The sequence below is a fragment of the Typopeltis vanoorti genome, chromosome 1 (assembly GCF_054136105.1).
Source record: "Typopeltis vanoorti isolate ZY-2024b chromosome 1, IOZ_Tvanoo_1.0, whole genome shotgun sequence".
NCBI classification, from domain to species: Eukaryota; Metazoa; Arthropoda; class Arachnida; order Uropygi; family Thelyphonidae; genus Typopeltis; species Typopeltis vanoorti.
In genome coordinates, this window is record NC_143549.1 from 147,695,226 (window position 1) to 147,715,345 (window position 20,120).

Genomic DNA, 20,120 nt, shown 5'->3' on the forward strand with positions numbered 1-20,120 from the left:
CAACAACTATTCAATTTAGTCAGAGAATCTTGCAGACTTGTAGCGGATTTATTTAGAAGTATAACATCATCCGCATAAAGCAAGGAGATGACATTAACATCTCCAATTTTGATATCATGTTTTTTCCCATTTTATTTATATTTTTCATTCAGTCAATGTATGTTATTTGTTTTCAGAACTGTCATTTACTTGACCTGTAGCTGACAACATATACGCTCCTTAACTCTCTACTCTGTGTGTTATGGAATCATGTTTATAATACTGCAGACTTTTTTTTTTTAAAAAGTTACTTTTCTTGGGTTATGCATAGAAATAGACTATTTGCATCTCTGAACTTTGACCCTCTGATTGTTGTGGATAAACAAAAAAAATTTAGGAAGTATAGTTTGTGAAACCATGCAATACAAAATATCCCTACAGTGATGTCAGGAGCCCAGCTTTTAGACTAATGACTAATGCTTTTAATGATACTCCAGATACACCTTACAAATTTTTTGGCATTGGTAATATTGCCTGATTCTCCCATGCTGTTTGTGGAACACCATTTGCTTCTACACAAGTACTTTTGTGCTCTGTGATATGCCAATTATCTAATTGTAGCATAATGAATTCCCAAATTGAGGAGTTTATAAAATTAACAGCTCTCTATTTTGTTTTATATAGCAACATATAAGATAGCTGCACTAGGTGTAAATTTAAAACAAGTACAGAAATGAAATGAAAATCAGACTAAGTTATCTGTATGCTTTTTGGTTTGCTCACTTCTGTAGTCTGCATGACCCAGCTTGACAACTTGCAGATTTCTATTCCTATCTAATGCCTTGTTTATGTAGACATCCTTGCACTTGCTTAATTAGTTGAAACTAAATGAAACAATTATTTTCTCTTCATAATCATTTCCATGATTATGAAGAGAAACAGCCACTCTTTTGCATAGAAAATCATAAAATCCCATTATAAAATTACTATTACGACATAGCTTAGTGTTGTGGTGATGATTGTTATTCAAGAATTGCAGCATAAAATTAGAAACATGTCCATTTTAAGATAAGCACATCATTTTCTTTATTCTTGTTTTATTTGTATTTGAAAATAGAAGCTGTGTATTATGAGTTGATTTGTTACTGTAATGTAAAATATTTTAAATTTTATTTAATTTGGAATAAAAGAGACGAGAAAAGTGAAGTGGATTCTTCATTGCATAGAAAATTATATGTGCAAAAAATTTGGGCAGGAGTATATACTGGAATTGTTTTTTTTTTTTGTAATTTACCTCTTTTTTGAGATATATGTTGCAACTAAGTTTTCATTGAGAAGTATTACATGAAATTTTAGATGTGGGGGCTCTGTTGCTTTTTCTTGAATGAAGGATATTTCTGCCAATCATCATTAAACCCAAATTAAATTTGTTCTTTTTTTCTTAACTCAAAAGACCAGTTTTACACTCTGTTTTGGTCCTTTTCCAAGCTACTACTTTGAATGTTGCTATCAATTCTCAAAATAAAGCTCTACTTACTATTATGATGTCGAATAATGTAAGTATAAGTGATTTAGTTTTCATATACGCAATGTCTTAAAGGGCTGCATTAAATAAATATATAGGTTTTTTTTGTATATAAGTTTTATTCAGTTCATTATGGCCAGATTATTATATTATATAACTAGTCTGTATCCTGTTTTTATTATGAAGTACTGTATAACCAGAAAATTGTATATCCCTAACCACACACACACACACACACACACACACACACATTTGAATAGAGCAAGAAGTGGAATAACTTGAATTTGATGACTCACTAGCATAGACCATTATAGTCAGAAAAGTTAAGCACCATGTGAATTTGTAGTAATTACAGCAGTATTTTCTTCTTTTTTTCAGGTATCTGATTTAACAAAAGATGAGGGAGTGAGATGGTTTTAATGTCTTAAAGAACACAAATTGCAAACTGTGCACACTTTCAATTTACTTAACTTTGCACTGCACCATATGCCTTTTTTCCATGTTCTACGACTGATAAGAAGATCTTATCAGTCGTAGAGCATCTTCTTCCTCACTCGCTCTCTCAGCTTGGCCAGAACCTCAAAGTAATAATGTTGGTTAACTGTCTGACCCTCTGGTACCCATTCAACCATTACCATGGCATTGATTTAAAAAAAAAAAAAAAAAAAAATCAGCATTGTCTTCAGTTTTGACTTGCTGATATCTGGCTGATAAGAAGATCCCAGTGTTGGACCATCCACCTTACTCGCCGGACTTAGCTCCATATGACTTACCTTTTTCCAAAGTTGAAATCTGCATTTGAAGGGCACCCATTTTCAGTCAGTGTATGATGAGGTAAAGGAAAAAATGGCAGCATTATTGAAGCAGATAACACCTGATGACTTGCAGCACTGCTTCCAACAATGGAAAATTCATATGCAACGGTGTATAGATAGAGGAGGGGAGTATGTTGAAGGCGATAACAATTTAGTTGTCAAATTGTAATAATAAAAAACCACATTTTTGCAACCAGTCTCATTATTTAATAGCCATACCGCATATCGTATAAGAGTCTGCAAAGTATGTAGACTAATTTGAAGCTTATCCCACAATAATATTACCTGTAGATTACTAATCAATGGGAGTATTAAGCTAGATCTATATACAACATTATAATCCAACACTGAATTAGATTAGATTAAGAGGGTGCTAAGTAAAGAAGATGTAATTGTGTTTTTCACACTATTGCACAGTCTGCTCATTAAATGTTATACCTTGTAAGCAAGCATATGTTGCTGCTAAATGGGGGAGAGTAATAGTTGATGATGTACAGATCCTGTAGTGATTTAAATTGACTGCCAGTTTGGGAAAAGGATAATGGCTGCTAGTTTATTGGAAGTTTTTCCACTTGGTTATACTATAAATTAAAGATACCAAGAAATTATACACTTGGCTTAATCCAAGTGCAAGCAAACAAGGTTTGCGCCTGAAGTATTTTCAGGACTCGGGCAACTCGTATATAGAAGCTAATGACTTCACATCACTTGCTTTATGGACATGTATAATGCTGTGCACTGGGCCGGCTCTACTGACGGTGCAATGCGTGCATTTGCACGGGGCGGCAATTTTTTTGGGGGGCAGCCAAAATGAAGATGTGGAATAAATAATAATAATATTGCGTGAGATCGCAGTTTTTATAATAAGTTGACCAGTGACTTATTATGCCCATGATGCTGTTTCTATTTCTGACAATCCGTCGACCAATGATACTCGCGTAATGCTCTTCGGTAATCGAAGCTATGTGAGTCATTCTTCGCTTACTCTCTTTCCCTCTCACCTCTCCTCTCTATTCCTTGCATATGCAACAATGGAGTCTGCAATAAAACTTCATTTAAAAGTTCGCGATATTATATTTCCATCTTGTGCTTGTTAACTTACTATGAATTGAATTTCCCACTGTTAGCTGGTGTTAAATTCTGAATGAGAAGAATTATAATATAATAGTATCTCATTCAGAGTTTAACATAATCTGCCATTCCCAAGGCCAAATTTGTTCATCAGAATAAATGTTAAAATATTACCTACTGTTGTGTGCCACTATTTTGTATAATATATTGTAATATATTTGTAAAAACTTGTAGTTGTTAGTTGTATTAATCATGCTAATTCTTAGTATTGGGTATGCATACATTGTGAACTAAACACGAGAACTCAGAACTTAATCCGATTATATGAATTACTGCCTAAGGCAAGACACGTGTACTAGAAAACGAGTCATATACGAAGTAATTGAAATTTTCACTAGAGTCCTTCTCTTAGAGCAGTGTTTCTCAAACTTTTTTCAACTATGGAACACTTCTCAAATCCTGAAATTTTGACGGAACACCTTGGTTATTTTGTAATGTATAAATTAATAATTAATTGGTAATTTAGCTGATTTTTTATTATTAATCAATACTTGATAATTAATTATTGATTAATAATCAATTAAACCATCATTAAATTAATTTGTGCTGACAAATTAATTTAAAAATGACAATTTCCAGAACTTCTCGCGAAACACCTATTCACCTTCCGTGGAACACCGGTTAAGAACCACGGTCTTAGAGTAACAGCTGTCGATACTGTAATCTCCAGAACGTTTCACTTGTTTTTGAGCGTGTATTAAGAAAAGTTGATTTTGCTCAGTGTTAGTGACTGTTACAGTGATAAAATTTTTTTTGAGTTTTATGTAAATTAGTGGTTAGTACAGTGTTTCAACCTCCATTAATTACTAAATAATACCATACTAATAATAATATTTTATTGTAGGGTTTAAAACAATTTTAATATTCAAATAGGTTACAATGTCCGATAAAAGAAAAAACTATCAGGTGCAGAATATCGCAAACGGAAACTGGAAAAAGAACATGATATTCAAAAACATAGCAGGACTTTACTTAAATATCTAAAAACTGAATCAGCTGATGTTGGGCAGGAGGAAATAAGTAAATGTACTGAAACCAATGATTCTGAGCTCATGGCAAGTACTTCTAACTCGGATCCCAGTAACATAGACATTGCAAGGAATCTCGAAAATGAGACTGATATGACAATTTCCGAATCTAGAGATTTAAGTGATGAACTTGATAGGTACACTGATCCATTTAGATGGAATCCTTCTTTCAGTGATGCCGAAAGACTGGAAATTGTAAAAAAAGCCTGCCAGAGAAACCAAACAGTGATTTCATTTTTCCTCGCAGCTCTAATGGTAGGAAATTTACATTAAATTTTTACACCAGAGAACTAAGCAATGGAGAACATATTAATCGATCATGGTTAGTGTATTCAAAAGAAAAAGATTCTGTATTTTGTTTCTGCTGTAAGTTGTTTTCCTGTAATATAATGTCATTCACTACTGATGGGTATAATGATTGGGGTCATTTGTATGTGTATCTTAATGAACACGAGAAATCCAAAAACCATTTGGAGCCCCATAAAAAGTGGATTGAATTATCGTCCAGGCTTAAATTAGAACAGACAATTGATTCAATGCAGCAAAAGTTATTAAATTCAGAAATTCAGCACTGGAGGAGCATAATAGAACACCTAATTGCTGTTGTCCAGTTCTTGGGTCAACAATGCTTACCATTTTGTGGAACATCTGATAATTTATATGACCCTAATAATGGAAATTTTTTACAGCTTGTTGAACTGATTGCCAGATTTGACAGTGCTATGTCTGAACATTTAATGAGAATAGCTTGTGGTTTAATTGTAAGATTTGTTAATACGGATCCAATTGATATCAACATTCATGAACATTTTCTTGGTTTCCTATAGAAGCCACTACAGGCTCAGCATTAACCGAATGTGTCGTAAGAAAATTATCAGACATGAATATTCCAATCACAAACATGCATGGCCAGGGTTATGACAATGGATCGAACATGAAAGGAAAGCATTCAGAAGTTCAACAACGCATTAGGGACCTGAACCCAAGAGCTTTTTATATCCCTTGCTGTTCTCATTCTCTCAACTTGGAGGTCAATGATGCCGCAATGTCATCTAGAGAAGAGATTTCATTTTTTGAAATGGTTCAGAAATTGTATGTGTTTTTTTCAGCATCAACGCTGTGTTGGTGAATCCTTAAGACACATATTACAACCCTAACGCCCAAGCCATTAAGTACAACTCGCTGGGAATCTAGAATCGACGCTATTCGTCCTTTAAGATACTATATTGAGGAGTTTTATTATGCACTGATAGAAATTGCTGATGATGAGTCAGTAGGCAAAATGGCGAGACACGAAGCTGAAACCCTTGCTCTAAAACTTAGAGACTTTAAATTTTTATGTTGTCTGGTTATATGGGACTATGTTTTAAATGAAATTAATGTTGCAAGTAAACTGTTGCAAAGCATAAAGATGGAGTTGTCTAGCGCCATAACAACATTGGGTAATGTTCTCAGAAATGATAAATCATTTCAAAATTTTCTTGTCGATGCTACAACATTAGCTGAGAAAGTCGAAGCTGATACTGATTTGAAACTAACATTCAAAGTACCAGATTGCATCAGCAGAAAAAGCAGCATGATTATGAAGCAAGAGATGAACCTATTTTAGATCCCAAAACAAAATTCAAAGTTGAGTTTTTCTTTTTTATTATTGATGTTGCAACTAATTCTATTGAAGAAAGGTTCGAGCAATTGGAACATCACAGTTCACATTTTTATATAACATCTCTAAATTAAAATCTGAGATGACAAATGAGCTCTTAGACAATTGTAAAAACCTAGAAGCCATTTTAACACATGAAGAAAATAGAGACATTGATGCAATTGAGCTATGTGATGAACTGAAAGTAGTTAGTATCCAAATTAGTACCAGAAAATACGCCACCAATTGAAGTTTTTCGTTTTAGTGTTGAAAATAACTTTGCTCCAAATGTCGCTGTCGCCCTAAGAATATTACTGATGTTTCCTGTGACGGTTGCAAGTGGTGAGCGTAGTTTCTCAAAACTGAATCTTATTAAAACTTACTTACGCTCAACAATGGCCGAAACTAGATTGGAAGGTCTTGCCATGATTTCAATTGAAAATGAAATCAGTCAGAAATTAGACTATGCAGACCTAATTTCTGATTTTGCAAATATGAAAGCAAGAAAAATGTATTTTTATCAGTAGATACTAAAAACAATATAAATTCTAATTAAAATAATGTGAAAATAGTGCTAAAACCATAACGTGTACATTCTATAGTTAAGTGTAACTCAACAGTTCACCATTGTACAAGTGAAGATCATTCCATATATGTAAGTAATAAATTATTACTACATTTCATTTAATTGTCAATTGATGAAGTCGATGGTTTATTTTATGAATATGCAGTATTTTAATCACTTTATCAGTGCATTATTATTAATGGTACTATATTTAAAATTAATGGTCATGAAGCTAATGTTGAACATAATGGTTTTCAAAATTCCAAAAGTTAATTTGAGGTAGGTGCTGGGGTGGCAAGTAATGGATTGCATGGGGCGGCAAAAATTCTAGTGCTGGCCCTGGCTGTGCATTATGGTAAGGGTTACTATCCAGACTGATTGCGACCTTTGTTGAAGTCTCATCAGTGGGAGCCAGACCCAGATGTAATACTAAGATTGAAGTAATGCAGGAGTCATATTTTCATATATGAGTAGCCTTATTATTAAAATACTCTGGATTAGAGATAGTTGTTGGAAGTTTTTCGACTCGGTTATAGTAGTTATGGTAGTGACTCTTCCCATAATACAAAGCATTATACATGTCCATAAGGATATGTGTTTTGCATTATGGGATACTAAGGCAAGTGATGTGAAGTCATTAGCTTCTATGTACAAGTTGCCCCAGTCCTGAAAATACTTCAGGCACAAATTTTCTTTGCTTACACTTGGATAAAGGATTAAGCCGGGGTGTACAATTTCTTGGTATAAAGGTCGAAATTGGTCTGGGTAGTGACCCTTCCCATAATGCAAAGTACATAAGGATATGTGCTTTGCATTATGGGATACTACGGCACGTGATGTGAAGTCATTAGCTTCTTTATACGAGTTGCCCCAGTCCTGAAAATACTCCAAGTGCAAACTTTGTTTGCTTACACTTGGATAAAGGATTAAGCCAAGTATATAATTTCTTGGTATCTTTAATTTATGGCTGCTAGTTTAATTTGGCAAGTGTATGCATTTTATGTGTAAATCTTCATTGTCAAAGGTTCTTGACCTATATACAGGAATTAGATATGGGATTTCTGCTTTAGCGACCAAACAAACTTTTTTTTATGCTTTCAGGCCTCTAACAAGCAGCAGCAGAGTGGTGGTGGTCTCATACTGCATGATATAAATGATCTACCAATTAAAGACTTTCTCAAACATTTGCGCCACCACAGGATTCAAGCTTATAACCTGTTGGTTGGAGAGCAAATTGTGCTATCCACTTGGCTAACCAGGCTAAAAATATAAGATTATGCATTTTGTGATGAAAGGACTACAAGCTGGGGAAATGATTTAGGGATTTGATAATGAAGTTCAGAGCTCGCATTTCAAAAGTGGACTAATTCAGAGGTTCAGTTAGATCTTAAGAATCATTCATAAATAGCAATAAAGAAATTATCCCTCTTTATGAGGAGCATTCCTAAAGTAATGTTTGTATTGTGATAGCTCCTCACAAAAAAGAAACACATGTGAAATGAAAAAAATTAGCTAATGTTTCTGCTTTAACAATAGATGTTTGATGTCTCCACTTTAATTTATCAACATAATCTAGCCTCCCTGTTGGTATCTGTTCTCCATTGCATAACAAGTTTTTAAAACCCTCATAATAAAATTCTTCAGGTTGTCTTCAGAAAAAAAACTTTCTCATCTGTGCTTTAATCCCCATTGTCAATTTCAAAATGAAACTCTTGAGGTGTAGTCTTCAATTTAGGAAATAACCAGAATTCTAATGGCGTAGTCCATCATTCCCATGCTTTGGGAATGATGTTTCACGACTTAAAATTGGTTGAAGTTGAATGTATTCATGTGCACTCATGTTATCATATTGCAAAACCAATAATTTTACCTCGGCACAAACACATTGAATTTGTTGTTTCAACTTTCTCAAAGTCTTTGCATAGCTTTATAACTATTATAGCTTATATAAGCATTAATACATATTGCATCATGTATTTTATATAAGTATTTGCTTCCAAAGTGCTGTTAGCACAAATTCCAAGGTTGCATGATGTTTATAAAGTATGTTAGGCAGGAAATGATTGTCATTCAGCATAACATCCCATTTTTTGCTTGCTAATCACCAGGATTAGCAAGCAAAACTTTGATTTGAAAAATGCAATAGAAAAACGGATAAGTAAAAGAGATGGTAGTTTTTGTTGGAACTAATGATTTAAGCAGTGGCAAATATAGTATGAAAGAGGATATAAAAAGTCTGTTGGAAGAAGTAAGAAAGAAAATTGAGAGAGTAAAAATTATTGGTTTGCTACCAAGATACGACTATACCAAGTTAAGGAGGTAGATCATATGGACAGAATGGTGAGTAATACATGTGTAAGTTTAGTGATGGTATGCAAACGCGATAATGATATAAATGTTGTTGAGCATGGTTACGTATCTGGTGAAGAGGTGGAAATGTATGCTTTAGGTTTGGACTTTTTTGAGTGTATCTAGGGAGGAGAGAAAAGACAAAGTTGTCCAACAGGGCCAAGCAGACTGTAGATTTAAGTATAGGAAAAAGCCAGGTGGTAATTTGTCATGTTTATACACAAATGCTAAGAGCATCAGGAACAAAGGAGTTGAGTTTGTTGCTTTATTAAATATATTGTAGCCTAAAAGTGTTGGCATTAGTGAAACCTGGCTGTTAGAGTCAGATGTAACTGGAATCAAATGTAAAGGGTATGATATTTTTAGGAATGACAGAAGAGATAGCAGAGGGAAAGTACTACTAATGGTATCAGATGACTTGAGTCCAGTTAGGGTAGAAATACGTGAAAGCAATAATGGTAATAATGTTCCATGTAGCAATGAGTTTGAGGTTATGTGGTGTAAAGGGAAGTCTAACAGTATGAAATATGCAGTTTGGATGATGTTACAGACCTGGCAGCAGTTACTGGAAATGTTGAAATGCATCAGTATATTAAATGATAGGTGCTAAATGATTAATCATTATGGGTGACTTAAATTAGACAGTGATCGTGCTATACTTTCCTAGGAAGTAGATAATTATATGGATGTTCCAAGACAGGTTAACATGCCGAGTCACAAAGCTGGAAATTATAACCATCTGAGGAAAATACTGTCTTTGGTCCCATGGTCTCGGTTATTGAATGGGAAAGATATCAGTAATGCATGGAAATCTTTGGAAAAGTGCTATAAATGAGGCAGTATCTGAATGTATCCCTAGAGTTCGAAAAACAAATAGGGTGGAAGTGAAATGGATATGCAACCTTATCAAGCAAGAGATCTATATGAAAAACTGATGTGGAAGGAATACTGTGAGAATAATAGTGACAGGAGTTATGAAATATATAAACTGCAGGCCAGAAAAGTTATAAGTATTTGCACAATTCTAAATTGGAGTAAGAAAAGAAATTGGCTGTGTAGGCTAAAGACAATCCAAGAGAATTTTATTGGTATGCTATAAGTAAAAGACAGAATGAATGTGGAAAAATAACTTTTCCACATAAAAAAATATATCTGGTACTCTAATGTCAGAAACTAATGAGATTGTTCAATTAAGGCCTTAATTAAGTTCTACCTTCAACTGAGATTTCCAGCATATTATATTGAATAGGTTATGCAACCAGGTTTTATGTAACATGGTGCACAGTGCTACTAATTGGATGAAGAGATAGAAGTGCATGAGAATGAGGTTGAAGATGTTGCATAACTTGAATAGGAATTTGGAATATGGACAGATAGAATATCAGCTAAAGGACTAAAGGAATATTCAGCCAAATTGACTAGGCCCTTGCTTTGACATGTTTTGTATAACTTGAGTCTCATCTCAAGAAAGAGACTACAGGAATGGAAAGAATGTTCTGTTGTACAAGGAAAGTGCAAAAATTGATGTCTAATTACCAACCTATCAGTATCTCTGGTGTGTTGGTGGTTGTGAAGATTTTAGGGAAGCTGATAAGAACTCCTTTACAGAAATGGGTTGACAGACAGCTATATTCTGCAAGGAACAGCAAGAGTTTACTAAAGGGAGGTCATGTTTTAGCAGTTGGCTCATATTTTATAAGTGTTACGACTGAATTGGATAAATGGAATAGATACTGTTAGATTTTGCTAAGGCATTTGATAGGATATCACATGAAAGGCTGTTGCATAAACTGGGAATATGGGATTGGAATATAAAATGGTTGACAAATAGGTATCAAAAATTGGTATATGGTGGGTGTGAATAACTCATATTTAAGGTGACTAGTAGTGTGCCCCAGGATTAGTACTTTGATCATTGTTTAATCTATACATTTATGATATTGGAAAAGATCTTATGGAGACCTTCGACTGAGATTTCCAACAACATATTATATTGGTGAGGTTATGCTATAAGAAACTGCCAAGGCTAGGAATTTGAATTTCAAAGGTCACATAGCAAAAATTGCAAATACAACTCAGGATAATTGCAATACAGTTACCCCCCCCCCCCACACACACACACCTTATCTGCAAGGGATACGTTCCAAGACATTCCACGGATACCTGAAACCATAGATAGTACCAAACCCTATATATACTGTGTTTTTCTATGCAGTAGTTCTCCCCTCCCCCATCCACGGGGGAATACGTCCCAAGACAGATCGCGGATAGTAACGAACCCTATACACACACATACCTATGATAAAGTTTAATTTATAAATTAGGCATAATAACAGATTAACAACAATAACTAATAATAAAGTAGAACAGTTATAACAACATACTGTAATAAAAGTTATGTGAATGGAATATGCAATCCCCATATACATTTTTTATTATTATTTAATTTATTTTATGAAGTCGAGAACTTTCACCTTTTTTCACTTAAAAGGAATCACTTTCTTCTCTTCTGTTTGGCATATACGAATTGCAGCATCACTACTCTTGCACTTTGGGGTCATTATTAACTAAAATAAAGTTACTTGAACACAAGCACTGCTATTCAATGACAGTCGATCTGATAACCGAGAACTGCTCAGAATGGCACGCAATTTAAAACTTATGAATTGTCTATTACTAAAAGAAAGAGCTATGTGGCTTCTTTTCGGCAATGTAAAATTACATCGGCAAAATGGATATTAGATTCAACATTATTTCAAAGCCGAATGTTTGTAGAAACTATGAAGGTTTCGTAAGTTGACTTGAGAGCTTACAAGAATACAATCTGCAACAACCCCAAGTTGCCTTAGCTACTTAAGTCAAGTAGTGCAAGCTATGGCAACTTGGGGTTGTCGAGGATTGTATTCTCATAAGCTCTCAGGTCAACTTATGAAACTTTAATAGTGTCTACAAACATTCGACTTTGAAATAATGTTGGTTCCTTAATATCCACTTTGCCAATGTAATTATAAATTGTTTATTTCTGGAATTTTCTATTTAATATTTTTGGGCTGTGGTTGATCGTGGATAACTGAAACTGCAGATAACAAAGCCATGGATGTGGGGGGGAACTGCAGTATTGAAATGAACATTGGCATGTAAGGATAAGGAAGTCATTTTGCCTCTTTGCAAGGTCTTGATAAGACTGCACCTATTCTGCTGTGCACAGATTTGGTCTCCTGGATTTGGAAAGATAAAGAAGCTGCAGAAAGGATGCAAAGAAGAGTTACATAGATCAGTATTATGGAATATAGATGATGACGACAGATTGAGAATATGTGGACTGCCAACTCTGGTTAACAGGAGAAAGAGAGGTGTATGAGTGAGGTCTATGAACTTCTGAATGCATGTTCTAGGCCATCTGATGAAAAATTTCATCAGATGGCCTTAAGAGAAAGTTTGACAGCTGGTATTGGTGATGTATTGCCTTCTTCATTGAGTTTTTGACCCCCTGGAGGTCTCAGATAATAATAATGATTAGTGGCTTTGATGTGAAAACAGCATTTTTGTCTCGAGAGGCTCTCAGGTTATCTAACCCTTTCACTCAACCACTCAGTCAAGGTTACAACACTAATATCCTTTAGAGTTCCAGCCTTCTGTGGTTGGGTGGGTATTTTTAACAAAAACAATATATGATGATTATACATTTGGTGTGCATGTATTATTTGCCCCAGCAGACAATACTTGACATACAAATTTGCAGAAAGTATTAAGTTTAGAACATATTTTGTAAATAAATACTAATGTATATTTTTTTCCCCAGTTTGTGGAATTGAAGAGTATGGTGTTTAAGAAATTTGAAAAGAACAACTTATTCCAAATGTCTTGCAGTGATGTTAGAGAGAGATTCCATTACCTAGTCCTTCTTTTGATTGTCATCATTCAAACAATGAAAGAATATAACTGGAGTGAAGGTTTGGAACTAACTACCTTTAATAATAAAGTAGCAATTTTATTTTTAAACAAAAATTGTAATGCTTTTCATTGATGAAATAATACATTTGTCATTGTAGAATTTATATACATGGAATGATATTATATGCAGTAAACATTAAAAAAAACAAAAAGTTTGTTTACCATTAATTTTTTTTAGGATATTCACCAACTTCCTCATAAACATGTTCATAGATTAGTGCAACAGATTGTTATTCAGCAGTACAGCTAAATAAACTGAAGAGAAAATAATACTAATGTGAGATTTTTTATGTAAATTGCAGACTGGTTAACAGGAGAAAGAAGAGGTGGGGGGGGGGATAGAGATCTATGAACTTTTGAATGGGTGTTTATAATATATCTGATAAAATCTTTTTGTTATAAGGAAGGTGGGAAGGGAACACCAGTACATTCATTGAAGTTAATTTTGTTTGTGGTGAAGAAAGAGGTAAGTTATAGGTTTTTCTCTGACTGAGTACTGAGTGGAACTTTGCCTTTAGAGGTAGTAAGTGTATCTAGTGTGAATAAGTTTAAGAGGAAGGTATGACAGCTGGTTTGGGTAATGTATGGACTCCCTCGATGAGTCCTTAACTCCCTGGAGGTCTCGGATAATAATAATAATTGTACGGGCACCTCAATGGAGCACAAAAGACTCATTGCGAGAGACCCAAACTATCCACACGATCACTCATGCTTCTTGAACCGATTACCAGACAAAGTGCTCACAGCCAACACTGGCAACCCATTCCATTCATTCACCACTCTCCAAGCGAAAAATCTAGTCCTCACCCCATACTAACCACACCTTCACTTAACGTCTATCCTCATAGGTAGCATTCTACTGGCCATTCATCATCTTAGTTGCTCAAATCTGAATCCTCTCCACCATTTCCTCATCCCCAAGAAACCCAGAAGTTCCAGCTGGTATGGGTGATGTATTGTCTTCTGGATCCTGAGCACAGTAATCCAGATGTGGATGTATCAAAGCCTTATAAAGAGAAATAACTACCTTATCTGTACTTGTTAGTGTTTTCTTCAATTGTAATCTTATGAGTTACCTTAGCAATATGCCCTCTAAACTTCACCTCTCTGTCTACCACTACTACTCCCAAATCCCTAGCTTTGTCTATTTCCTGGAGTACAGTTCCATCAATGTAGTACACAGCTTGTAATCTGTTATCCCAAAATGTATAACTTTACATTTCTCCACATTAAACTGATAGCCATTATTTTTTTCCCCCATACTAACAGCCTATTAAAAAAGCTGTCAGAAGTTAAGAAGTGGAGAGCTTGCAGGATGCAAGCTCTCCACTTCTTAACTATTACTCTACCTAATTTTGCACATCAGCAGACAACTAAATATTTCTTTTCAGATTATTTACTATGTTTTATGTACAAATTAAACAACAGTGGTCCTAGCTCTGAAACTTATAGCACTCGACTAGTGACCTGATTTCTCGTGGATTCTGCTCCTCTGTATACTACTTTTTGATATCTCTCCAGCAGCCACCCTCGTATCCACATAATCAGTGTCACATCCATCCCCATTTGTTCTAATTTGCGTAACACAACTGCATGTGGTATTTGTCAAATGCCTTTTCAAAATCCAGCAGAATCATCATTTAGTTATTTCCTTTATCCAACTTAGCTGTCATATTATAAAAAGTTAGTAAATTACTAAGGTATGATTGGCCCTTCACAAAGCTATATTGCCCCTCATAGAGTATCATATTCTTATCCACCCATTCTTGAATTCTCTTTTTTGACCAATTTTTCCAGTACTTTTACCACCACTCCTGAGATACTGATTGGTCTATAATTTGCTACCAGAGTCTTAGAACCTCCCTTATGCAAAGGAATTGTTTTGCTTCTTTCCAATTCTTTGGAACTCTACTAGAACTGAGACTTAAATTAAAGAGCCTAGTAAGAGGCATTGCTAGTTCCCCATGGACATTCTGGCAAAATGCAAGCTGATATCCTATCTAATCCCATAGCTGTATTCTAAGAACCTCCAATTCATTCACCTCTGTTCTTGCATCATTATCTGTCAATGCATTAACCTCACTTGGATGATATATATCCTTGCAAAGTGGTCACTCAGTAAATCAACAGTTTTATCTGCTTTTGTCTGCAAGAGTATTCTTCCATAGTCATTCTTCCTCTTACTTGCCATATAACGAAAGAACTCTGTGGGATTTCCTTTGGCCTGCTTGGCTAGATTCTTTTCATAATCTGATTTTGCCTTCTTTGCCATTCTGGTCACCTTTCTTGCCTGACCTTCATACTGTTTATGAGCTTGCTGGCCACCTTTCTCCTTACATACCCTCCATAACAATTTCTTTATTTGCAGCTCATGCTTAATGATACTACTCATCCATCTAACTCCTACCTGATTTACTCTCCTTACCTTAATTATTTCTCTTTCAGGGCTTTATGCCATGGTTCAGCTCCAAGCTTCCTCTTAAACTTGTTATAACCACTGTCTTGTAGTTCCATATATACTCCTCGACAGAATATTCCTCATGTTTTGCAATCTCCCAAGTCAAAACTTCATGGTCACTTTCCCCCAATTGGACGTAATGTGGCCGCTTTAGTTATGGATAGTTCTTCTGATCCTATGACCAAGTCCAATACTCTTCCACCCCTAGTCCCCTCCATCACATGCTGCATCAAGTAGTTATCTCTCAGTAAGTGTATAAATTCTGTTTCCTTCCTGTTATGTGATCTTTTTTTCCCTTCCAATCTATATCTCCATAGTTGAAGTCCCCCCCCCCATAATAATCACTAAACCTGCACTCATTGTATTAATTTGCTGATGCATGTCTTCCAGATCATCCCTAAAACCTTCTGGACTATAGCAGTAACCAACCATATATTTTGTCTTATTGACCTTGATCTCACCTAGACTGCTTCAAATGAAGTCACATCCTCCCATCTATCTTCTATTCTTTTTGGCTGCAATCCATCTTTTTTTTCAGCAGTAACTCCCCCCCCCCCCAATCCTGTTTTTCCTATTCTTCTTGAAAAACTAGGATCTTCACATTTTATCCCATTTATTCACATTTCTGCTATTAGCCAGTTCTCACTAATACCTATAATGTTTGGCAAAGCTGCACTAACCAATGCCAAAAACTCTTTCCTCTGGTTCCTGGTGCTTCTGACATGTGGATATATAGTGGGAGGAGATTTGTTTTTCATCTAAACAGAAGTAGGAGAAAAATACTGATGCCAAGAGGTATGCCTTATCTTTAGGGGGGACATCACCACTATACCATCAGAAAGTGAGTTAAATGAAAACATGGAAAGGCAGAAATGTGTCCCACAGCTTAGAAGGCTTGAATATCATTTGAGCAGGAGGCAAGCTTAGTGCATTAGGCACTTATAATAAAGTTTACTTTTTTTTTTCTTTTTTTTTTTTTGCCAGTTGTTTTGACCAGAGTGGCTGTAGTGTAAGCTTACTGAGAGTTCGGACTTCCTGACTTGAGCCATTGGACATATGCTGAATTTTTGGCTTGGACTTCTTTGGCACATTTCTTGGAAAACCAAGGGGCTTGGATAAGTCAAGGATTTTGAGTGGAGTGAGGAATAAAGGCCCTCATTCAATCCAGAATAATTTCACATATTAGATCAGAGTAAGTGCTAGAAGCAGAAGAGGAAACATTGACAAGGTTATGGTCAGACTTGTCAAGAGGAGAGCCATCATCAGTAGTGTATTTGGAGGGGCAACTAGTTAAGAGAATGTCCTAAGCATTGTGAGAATAATGGAATGTCTGGAATTATGGTAGTCTAGTGAACAATTTGTGTTAAACCTTACTACTGATAGCAAACAGTTTGCCTTCTCTTCCAGCTTGGTCTTCGAAGTTAGAGAAGGAAAGCCAGTTTGAATTATGGATGTTGAAATCTTCAAAAAAAATCATCTCACTATTAGAGTAATTACACTTTCACAAATAAATATCAAATTGGTCAGTAAAGTCATCAAAGTTAGGAGGCAGCAAATGAAGGGTGCAAAATGAGAAAGGAAATATTGAGCCAAAGCTGATCATATAAAAGAAGTTCCAGGTCTGATAACCTTTGGCATGGGATATCAGACCTGACAAATGCACAAGTTCTGTCTTACTTGCTAAAGAGCATCATGCAATGATGTAATGTGAAAATTTTAGGTGAGATGTAGTCACAGAGGATGCCAGTTGAGGTTCACTGAATGAATAATATGATAAATAACATTTATGTAAGCATAGTTGAGGAGAAGCTAAGAAAAATTGCTAAAGAGAAACCTGAGTAAAAAACATGGATTCAAACCAAATGGGGATTGTCAAGATCAGATTTTTTACTTTAAGCCAAATAGTTGAGCCATATCCTTGAGAATATAACAAGGGTCAGTAATTAAGTTTTTAGATTTAACTGAAGCATTAAAAGTTCTTTAAAATTGTAAGTTTCAATTAAATATCCACATATTGCATATCGGCAATATGTGGATATTTAATTGAAACTTACAATTTGCAGCTTTGATATTTAAAAAGGAGGTGGGGGTAGAAAGGACATTATAACTAGTGTTTGCATGTGTGTGTGTGTGTCATATACTTAGTTGTTACAATTAAAGATTGTACAGAAGGATCATTTGATGTAAAATGAGGCCCATTTGCACACTACCCATAAATACTGTGTATAGAACTCTACAAACAAAAGCAGCATCAAACCTGATATATAAATTCAAGATATAGTACTTGGCTCTTTATTTATGTAAATTGTGCTGCACACCTAAATAAATCACTACGTCTTGAGCATTGTTTAAGCTGAATTACTGCTCTTAGAATTACTAAAATCAGCAATAAAAGGAAAATCATCATCAATTTACTGATATGTGTCCCATCAAGAAGGAGAGAGGGTGCAGGATATGACAGTGGTTAATACATGATTAACTGTCATTACTACTAATCTGCCAACAGTTTCCACCAAATTATATAACATTATAACACTATCTACATAAAATACAGAGCTGAGATTAAAATCACCAGTTTTAGTATGAGGTTTAATGCCACATTCCTTCATAATGTGATCCATATAGCTGATAAATAAAAGTGAAGAAAGTGTTTTTTTTTTTATATATATGTTGGGCCCATACATGAGAGGTTGGTTGGCCAACTTATAGTACCATGTATTGGAATGACCCATGTCTTAGACTTGATTTTTCATCAAACCATCTTCCTATATCTACATCAATTCTAATTGCTGACTTACAACTCTGATGTCAACTATGTATTTGTTCGATACCATGCCTTGTGTATACCATATAATTGTAGCATATTGAACAGCTTTTCTATTGGCATCTTATCATATTCCTTTTCCTAACTAACGATTTCCCAACTATTTGTGTTATAGTGAAAATCTGATTCGGGACAGTCTCTATTTGACCTGAATTTTCAGCTTATTCTCGATGTTTCTCTTCCACAATTTTTCTTAGCCTCTTCTCAAGCATACTTGAGGCTAAAAATTCTTATCCTGAAAACTCAGCAGGAAAATTCCTCTGCAATTCTGAGAGGGGAATTTCTCTATCCAGTTTAGTTACTAGTTCTACCACTGTAAAAATTCTGTGCCTCTATATTTGAACATTTGGTCAAATATATTTACTTCAGCTGCTTTTTCTACATATCAGGTTTTTGATATCTTTTCTTCAGTATTGATATGTACTTTTGGTGCATTCTGCTTGAATATTTTCTATTACTGTCCTGTCGCTTCCTATTACATTTCACATTCTTTCAAAGTAATTACTCCAAACATATAGAATATCTTTTTAGCTTCTGTTTTAATGTTGCCTTTATTGTCTGGTTCCTTTCACAGTATTCTTTCCTTCATTTCTAAGCTTTATTTCAATAAGCTTCAGAATATTTTGCCACCTTCCTGATATTTATCTTTCATCTTCTGTATTCTTGCCATCTCCTCATATCTTTTTAACTATATTTACACACTGTTTTCTTTTTTTCTACAGCTTGCTCAGAGCATATGCTGACTCACTTGCTAGGAACTTTTGAACATATACTATTCTACGACTGCCTCTTTAAGTTCAAGATTCACCATGAAGTTCTAATTTTTCCATCCTTGAAGACTTTTTTTTTTTTTTTTTTACTTGACTCCCTGGCTGAAACAATCAATGTTTTCATAATGAATGTTTATTTTCTTGATCATCTAACTAGAGTAATTATTTGGACAATGGATCAAGTGTTAACTAATAAATATTTATTAAACCTACTAGTATCACCAAACTTTAGCTGTTGGTATCTTCAGGGTACAAACACTTAGGTTAAAAAACATTACACAAATATGAATAACTGAATTTTACAGTTATTCATATTTGTGTAATGTTTTTTAACCTAAGTGCTTGTACCCTGAAGATGCCAACAGCTAAAGTTTGGTGAAACTAGTAGGTTTAATAAATATTTATTTGTTAATACTTGATCCATTGTCCAAATAATTACTCTAATCAATGTTTTCTTCGTAGTCTGCCAGTGAGTCTCAAAAATTCGATTCTTGTTTTCAAACTTTCATTTTACTTGAATAATGTTTGGATATTTGATTCTACATCATGCAAATTATGGAAACAACTACTGTGTTAGAGTAAAACTTTAGTTTAATTTAAACCAAAATAAACACTCGATGTTTCGACCTTCACATTAAGATCATCATCTGGAGTATGTGCATATATACAAAGAAATAAGCTGCTCTACAATCTACATGGCATGCTAAAGTTACTGACCAATTACAACTATTGGCCTGACCTCTGGTGGGGAAAAAAACTTAGTACATCAAAGCTGGAGTCTTTATTATTATCTATTTGGTTACAAAATTAAATTAAGCTGGAGAGCAACTAATAAATAATAAATAAATAAAAAATACTTATATAAGTTTACATATAGATTACAGCCAACTGGTATGGATAATGGCCATAAAAGCTGAAAAATTGCTTAGAGTCTTAAAGTCAGGGTTTGCTGGAAAGTAAGTGGGCTGAATGTGTGCTATCCAAATTCTTGGGATTTTTATGCCACCATTATTGTTAAGTTGGGGTGGTTAATCAAAAGTTCACAAGCTTTAAATTTTCGTTCGTACCAGGCTTTTGTAT

General features: G+C 34.7%; 1 protein-coding gene across 3 annotated transcripts in view; it reads left to right on the forward strand.

The window, feature by feature from the left end:
- Positions 1-20,120, forward strand: part of LOC150110524 (transmembrane anterior posterior transformation protein 1 homolog) — a 222,130-nt gene that overhangs the window by 128,088 nt on the left and 73,922 nt on the right. For all 3 annotated transcript variants that reach the window (XM_090399604.1, XM_090399611.1, XM_090399621.1), the window contains 2 exons: positions 1,438-1,535; positions 12,837-12,987. In XM_090399604.1, the coding sequence (XP_090255730.1) occupies positions 1,438-1,535; positions 12,837-12,987 (249 nt within the window). The remainder of the gene's footprint in view (positions 1-1,437; positions 1,536-12,836; positions 12,988-20,120) is intronic.